Source organism: Sinocyclocheilus anshuiensis, unplaced genomic scaffold (genome assembly GCF_001515605.1).
Source record: "Sinocyclocheilus anshuiensis isolate Anshui unplaced genomic scaffold, SAMN03320099.WGS_v1.1 scaffold332, whole genome shotgun sequence".
Lineage (NCBI taxonomy): Eukaryota > Metazoa > Chordata > Actinopteri > Cypriniformes > Cyprinidae > Sinocyclocheilus > Sinocyclocheilus anshuiensis.
This window is the reverse complement of record NW_015554181.1, coordinates 228,793-236,837: the sequence shown is the minus strand read 5'-3', so window position 1 is coordinate 236,837 and position 8,045 is coordinate 228,793. Positions and strand designations below refer to the sequence as shown.

Here is an 8,045-nt window from a genome sequence, read left to right as displayed (position 1 = left end):
GTGTGTTTGTGTGTGTGTGTGTGTGTGTGTGTGTGTGTGTGTGTGTGTGTGTGTGTGCCTCTGTGTGTGTGTGTGTGTGTGTGTGTGTGTGTGTGAGGGAGTTCGTGAATGATGAGTGTGTGTGTGTGTGTCTCAGGGTTTAGGGCGTCTGTGCGAGCGTTTCCCCGTCATCGCTCACTCCGCCACCACGTCTCTGAAGGATTTCCTGGTGATTCCGTCATCTGTTCTGATCAAACTCTACAAGTATCACAGTCAGTACAGCTCAGGTGAGTTCAGCTTCTCCTCTGAGAAGTGCCTTCTGTCTTGAGGAGTGGTGTTTTAATACATTACATTATTGTGTTACTCCTAATGAAAGTAAATGTTGTATAAAATCAGTAATATAGTGTATAAAATATAAAGTTATTTAAATAAATAAATACATTTTATTTTTATTATTTTTAATATTAGTGTGGACTGCGAATGTTCATTGGCCACATTAATTTAATAATAATAATAAATAATAATATTTTCCCCACAAATAATTCTAATATTTTTAATTATAATTTTTGTTTATTTGCTATATTATATTCAAATTATATTTTTATTATTATATTTAAAGAGCCAAAAATGATATTAAACAAAAATATAAGCTACAAAATTATATTATAGTAATAATTATATGTACACATGTTTTTTTTAATAAATATATTTTATATTATTATAAGTATAATTTTAAATATAGATTAATTCATTTATTTATTTATTGCTCCGCTGACATTGTTCACATGCAGTCTCTGTACCTGTATATAGACACTATTTTTGTTCTGCTGACCTCTTTACATCTTTTCCTTTAGGAGGCGGCGGCATCAAAATCAATGTGACCAATGAACACTCTCAGCCGACACTCAGCCTGCTGTCCAACAGGAAAGACCAGCCGTCGATGTACGAGCAGCTCAGAGACATTTCCATCGACAACATCTGCAGGTCTGCCTCACTTTTAGATTCTTTTCTGAAGTTCACTTATAATGAACATCATCTCTGCATCTGCTCTGAGTTGGAGTCGTTTTTAGCGTGCATATGGTACACAGCATGTGCCAAACATCTTCCCAAACTTATGAGAAGCGCTTATCAACAAAAGAGACGCTTGGCTCCCTGCAGTTTCCCAGTCAAAATGGGCACAAATGAAAAGTTAGATGGTTTAACATTTGAAAATGAAGAATTGAAGACATAAATGAGTACTGTAATTGTACAGTCATAATGTAAATTATAATAAAATAATTGTATTTTCTTAAATACTCTAATTTAAAAAAGTAAATAATTTATATTTTTTATTTAATGGTAAAATTCCAAGAGCAATATTTCTCTTAGCACTTTTAATATTTTTGTTTAGTAATATAATAATAATAATAATAATTATTAGTATTATTATATTTTCTTAAATACTCTTATTTAATATAATTAATATAATTATTTTAATAATAATTAATTTTTTTATTTAATGGTGAAATATTAATCACGTTTAATTAAGATTAATATTACAAGAGGTTTATTTCATAATTTTTATATTTTTATGTAGTAGTAGTGTAATAATAATAGTCTAATAATATATTCGCAACATTGATGAAATCAAAAATTTTTGTCCAAATTTTATCAGAAAAATTGCAATTTGATTTCCCTCCCTCCCCAAATTGTGCAGCTTTAGTCATAAAACCATAAAAACCTGAAGTAAAATAAAGGCTAGCTGAAATAAAATAAAAACTTAAACTTATTTTAATTCAGCTAGTTGCCAGGCAACATTTCTAATTTTCTTTAACATAACTTTAAAAAATATATTTTTTTTCTTTTAAATAAAAATAACTAAATAAAAATAAATTTCTTTAAAATAACTACAACTAAATAAACTAAAAAAACCTAATAAATAAAAATGTATAGACATAAAAAAAAAAAACAACAATGACAAAAACTTAACTAAAGTGAAAATAGTAAATATAAAAATAAAATATAATTCAAAATAATAACAAGAACTATAATAGTATCTCAACAATACTAAAATAACACCATTCTGAATGTGCTGACTGAAGCGCTGCTTATGCGCTGAAATGTTTTCTTGGGAATAAATGTAATGCACATGTAAATGAATATGTGATGCATATAAACGCAACTTTCAGAATCAGAAATCAGGCCGGATTCATTCTAATTGACAAAAACCAATGCATGTAAACATAAGGATTGAAATGTAAATGCATGCGTGTCGTCTGCAGATGTCTGAAAGCTGGGCTCACGATGGATCCTGTAATAGTGGAGGCGTTTTTAGCCAGCCTGTCAAACCGGCTCTACATCTCCCAAGAAAATGACAAGTGAGGAAACAAACTGTCTGTCTGTCTGTCTCTCTGAGTGATGTGATGTGATGTGATGTGCAGTATTGGGTTACTCTAAAAAAGTAATTAATTACTAGTTACTAATTACATCTTCAACAGTGTAATTAGATTACTGTACAAATTACTCTCTCCAAAAAGTATTTAAATACTTATTACTAATTACTTCCTATAGTAAATCCTATATCAACCTCGACAAGTTAAGTTTCAAATAAACAATAGATAACTACATAAATTATTCTGGTCAAACTTTAGATTAGAGTCCAAGTCTCACTATTAACTAACTATTTACTATGACTTTTGCCTCGATATACTCCTTAGTTGTTAAGTTTAAGAATTGGGTAGGATTAAGGATTTAGAATAAGTTTTTTTTTAAAGTAATAATAAACAGCCAATATTCCAGTAATATTCATGTTAATGACCAGCTAGTTAATAGTGAGAACTGGACACTAAAGCGTTACCAATATTCTTATTAACTCACCAAAGTATTTAAAGTGAGAAGGGTACATAAAAGCATGCATTTTAAGGTTGGACTTTAAATTTTGATGCTAAATCCACTATTGTATTGCATATAAATGTTCTACTGTCTATACACAGTATTAAGTTCAGTAACTGTAATTAAATTACAGAAAAAAATGAGAGTAATCCCTTTACTTTTTCAAGGGAAAAGTAATTAAATTACAGTAACTACCTAATAAAAAAAGTTTATCAAGACAAACTTTAGGTTGGCTTGAGAAAGCCTAGCCTGAAAGTTTAAAGCAGTTGTAAAAGCCTGAAGTTTGAACATTTAGATTAGATAGATGTTGATAACATGTTTCTAGCATGATTAGCATGTTTTTAGCACGATTGGCCTGTCACTAGCATATTGCTGGCATGATTAGCATGTTACTAACATGTTTCTTGCATGATTAGCATTTTACTATCGTGTTGCTTGCATGATTAGCAAGTTACTAGCATGTTTCTAGCATGATTAGCAAGTTACTAGCATGACGCTAGCATGTTTCTTGCATGATTAGCATGTTACTAGCATGTTGTTAGCATTAATAGCAAGTTACTAGCATGATTAGCAAGTGACTAGCATGTTTATTGCATGATTAGCATGTTGCTAGCATGATTAGCAAGTTACTAGCATGTTTCTAGCATGATTAGCATGTTTTTAGCATGATTGGCCTGTCACTAGCATATTGATGGCATGATTAGCATGTTACTAACATGTTGCTAGCATGATTAGCAAATGACTAGCATGTTTCTAGCATGATTAGCATGTTTTTAGCATGATTGGCCTGTCACTAGCATATTGATGGCATGATTAGCATGTTACTAACATGTTGCTAGCATGATTATGATTAGCAAGTTACTAGCATGTCGCTAGCATGTTTCTAGCATGATTAGCAAATGACTAGCATGTTTCTAGCATGATTAGCATGTTACTATCGTGTTGCTAGCATAATTAGCAAGTTACTAGCATTATTAGCAAGTTACTAGCATGACACTAGCATGTTTCTTGCATGATTAGCATGTTACTAGCATGTTGCTAGCATGAATAGCAAGCTACTAGCATGATTAGCAAGTTACTAACATGTTGCGAGAATGATTAGCAAGTGACTAGCATGTTCCTAGCATTATTATCAAGTTACTAACATGTTACTAGACACTAGCATGCTTCTTGCATGATTAGCATGTTGCTAGCATGATTAGCATGTTACTAACATTTTGCTAGCATGATTAGCAAGTTACTAGCATGTTTCTAGCATGATTAGCATGTTACTAACATTTTGCTAGCATGATTAGCAAGTTACTAGCATGTTTCTAGCATGATTAACAAGTTACTAGCATGACGCTAGCATGTTTCTTGCATGATTAGCATGTTACTAGCATGTTGCTAGCATGATTAGCAAGTTCCTAGCATGTTCCTAGCATTATTATCAAGTTACTAACATGTTGCTATCATTTTTGTAGCATGATTTGCATGTTACTACCATGTTGCCAGCCTGATTAGGAAGTAACTAATGTTGATAGCATGAATAGCAAGTTACTAGCATGTTCCTAGCATGATTAGCATGTTACTAGCATGTTGCTAGCATGATTAGCATGCTACTAGCATGTTGTTGGTATGTTTCTAGCATGCTGTTGGTATGTTTCTAGCATGATTAACATGTCGCTAGGACAGATAGATAGATGATAGTCAGATGATAGATCTCAAGCCAACCTAATTACTTAGTAACTAGTTACACCCAACACTGGTGATGTGGATTTATTGACTCAGGCTGGTGTGTTTCTCCTCAGAGAGGCTCATCTCATCCCGGATCACACCATCCGCGCGCTCGGACACATCGCTGTGGCCATGAGAGACTGTCCTAAAGTCATGGAGCCCATCCTGCAGATCCTGCAGCAGAAGTTCTGCCAGCCGCCCTCGCAGCTAGACGTGCTGATTATAGACCAGCTGGGCTGCATGGTCATCACCGGCAACGTGAGGATCTCATTTACACGCATAATTACAGCCGCTCGCTGCGTGAAGCTGCATTTATTTTCAGTCGATTCCTTCTGTTTGTCTTGTGCGCTTCACCACCCACAGTGTTGTACGTTTGCATCGTGACTCATGTCTAATGAATTACGAGGTGTCCATTTATAAGCTTTTTTAAAACCAGTAATTCAGAAACTGTGAGCGAATAGTAGGGCTGCGACGATAAACCGATGCAGAATCGATTGGTGGATCTTCCGAATGCATCGCGATTCTCTCTGGAATTGATTCTGAGCTTAGATATTAACAGCAGATGGCGCTTTACACTAGTTTTTATCCACACACTCAAATGCTCATGAAGAAGAGCGCTGAAGAGCGCTTGTGCGTCTAAAGCAATAAGCCTCATGAAGCCGTGGTTTACAGTGAATTTATAACAGCTAGGGGCGTTGTTAAACCCCCTTAGCTGTTATAAATTCACTGTAAACTACGGCTTCATGGGGCTTATTGCTTTTAGAAAACGGTTATTCCATATACGTAGTAAGGTTTCACAAAATAAAACAGAGCAAATAAAGTGTAATGATATTAATAAAAATATTATTCTTCCGCCAAACAATGCAGTTCCTCAGAAACAGTTGTGGTTGCAACAAAGTGGTTGCCGAGCAACACACAGACGTAAACAAAGGTGTATGTTTGTAGAGTAATATACAACAGCTTCTAACACGGCTCAACCAATCAGAATCAAGGACCGGAACTCTCCGTTTTATGAATGTAATTTCACCTCGGCTTGGAATGCTTTTATGATTACTGTAAACACGGCCCACTATGAACACCGTTCAACCTTTTCGAATTTTATGAATGATTATTTTAGGTTCAAGTGTGTTTAAGGATTTGGAAACAAGCAGAGTACGGCTGTTTCTAAAGCATGCAGCGCCATCTGCTGTTCAAAAGAAACAAAAGAGAAAGAATCGCGATGCATTCGGAAAATCTCAGAATCGATGCTGAATCATTTCTCGATTCGCGATGCATCGATTTATTTTCGCAGCCCTAGCGAACAGAGCAGTTAAGTAAACAATGAGAACTTTGTTTCAACTCGATCAGGGTTTGAAATTAACTTTTTCACTCACCAGCCTATTTGGCTACTACTAGTTACTGGACATTCACTGGACTATTACCAGCCAAAACAAAAAATATCAGAATATCAAAAATATTAAAATCACTGGATTTAAATATATTTGGTTTTCAGTCTGATTCTGAATCACTGAATGAGTGGCAAATGCAAAAGAAATTGTGAAGTCAATTATTTTTATAGATAGTCAATATTTTTTTATCAGAAAAAATAGAATTGAAAAGACATTCTAATGTACAGGAAAACCTGTTTAAAGATGTATTAAACTTGTTTTAATGCTTGAAAGCCTTTAGTCTTTGACCCATATACAGGATGTAGGATTGGTCACATGTATATTTGTCCCGTGTATATTTATTGAAATGAGAAGAATTGCCTTTGTGATTTGTGATTTTTTTTTTCCTTTACTGTAAAAAATATTTTATTGGAGTATCCTGCTTTAAATGATGTTAGGAAACATTTTTACTTAAAGTACATTAATGGACATTTAAAAAAAAAATGTATCTCCTGGAAAAGTTTTTAGAATATCAAATTGAAAAATTCTGTATAATTGTTGTTTTTGTTATTTATCTATTTTTTTTGTCTTTTTGTAAAAAAATATTTTTGTATTAAGACTATTTTAAATCTTATTTCTCTTATTTCTCTCACGAATATGGCAAATCTACTGTATGTTACTGTATTATTAATTTCATTATTATTATTATTATAAATAGAATGTGTTTGAATTTAAGATGTGGCGCTTCTCATTCTCTTTGTTTTGCTTTGTCGGCATCTGTTTTGAGGACAGTGAGTGTATATGTGTTACTCACCATGGTAGATTTTTTTTTTCACCTGCATTTGGCGGGTGTTAATTCCTGATCTTGATCTAAATTATCATTTGTGTTTTTCTAACAGACAGTGTGTGATTTGTGTTTTTACTACAGCAATACATCTATCAGGAGGTCTGGAACCTGTTCCAGCAGATCAGTGTGAAAGCCAGTAATGTGGTGTATTCAGCCACCAAAGACTACAAAGACCACGGATACAGGTGTGTGTGTGCGTGTGAGCAAGCAGACTTCACCTGATGCATTTTTATGCATTCATTTTACTGTATTAGAAATGCTTGATAGCATTGCTTGATAGCAGGAAGTGTCAGGCATTTTAACATTTTAAATGAGTCATATTTTACGCTATTGTAGCTTAATGAGTCCAGCCATAATATATGTCAATATATGTCGTAATTTAGTTTTTAATGACCATTTCCCAGCCTCTCTCTGAGCTTTAGAATAAATAAAAATTTTAATTAAACAGGCTATTTCATTAGTTTGATTTTTGCAATTGCATCTTTTTAGATTTCTGTATGTATGCATTTAGACAGCCGAGTCCCATTTCATACTTGTATATGCATTTAATTTTAAGTGGAGGAGTTGCAAGCACAAATTATGATTTTGGAATGACTTATTAATTCTGACTTTCAATATGTTTTTATGTTTAAAATGTTTCAATAAGTTTTGTATAAATTAATTTTCAAAATATTGAATACATTTTATTTTATTCTATTTAATAGAATAATATTACAATTATAATATTATGAATCATATGAAGTTATAATAGTATAAAATTATATTATAAATTAATAATAGTAAATTATGTAAATATTAATGACTTTTCTTGAATTTGTGTATGAGCATAATTTACTAATACATTTTTTTAACTTAAAAGTGTTATTTTATATAAAGTGTTTAACAGAATATTTAATATGACATTATTTTATACAATTAAATATAATAATATTAAAATTATAATATTATAAAATTATATTAGAAATTAATAATTTTTTAATTTGCGTATTGGCATAATTTACACCGTTAATCATCAGGTCAGGTCAAATTACTGTGGGCTAATAAGTACATTTTTGTGAATTCTGAAAGTTTTCTTCATGATATTTTACATGATTCATACATCTGTACTGTTTATTCCTTAAAATCCACTTCCAGTGTGTCTCTGGTGGTGGTTTAATGTAAAGCGTGTGTGTTTGTGCAGGCACTGCTCTCTAGCTGTGATAAACGCACTGGCTAATATCGCGGCTAACCTGCAGGGGGAGCAGCTGGTGGACGAGCTGCTGGTA

The 8,045-nt window shown here is 32.8% G+C and overlaps 1 protein-coding gene across 1 annotated transcript in view; it reads left to right on the top strand.

Moving 5' to 3' along the window:
• The window catches only part of LOC107671001 (phosphatidylinositol 4-kinase alpha-like), a 58,346-nt gene that overhangs the window by 15,632 nt on the left and 34,669 nt on the right, over positions 1–8,045 (top strand). The window contains exons 13-17 of the mRNA XM_016463817.1: positions 137–266; positions 834–963; positions 2,241–2,336; positions 4,641–4,824; positions 6,862–6,965. Of these exons, the coding sequence (XP_016319303.1) occupies positions 137–266; positions 834–963; positions 2,241–2,336; positions 4,641–4,824; positions 6,862–6,965 (644 nt within the window). The remainder of the gene's footprint in view (positions 1–136; positions 267–833; positions 964–2,240; positions 2,337–4,640; positions 4,825–6,861; positions 6,966–8,045) is intronic.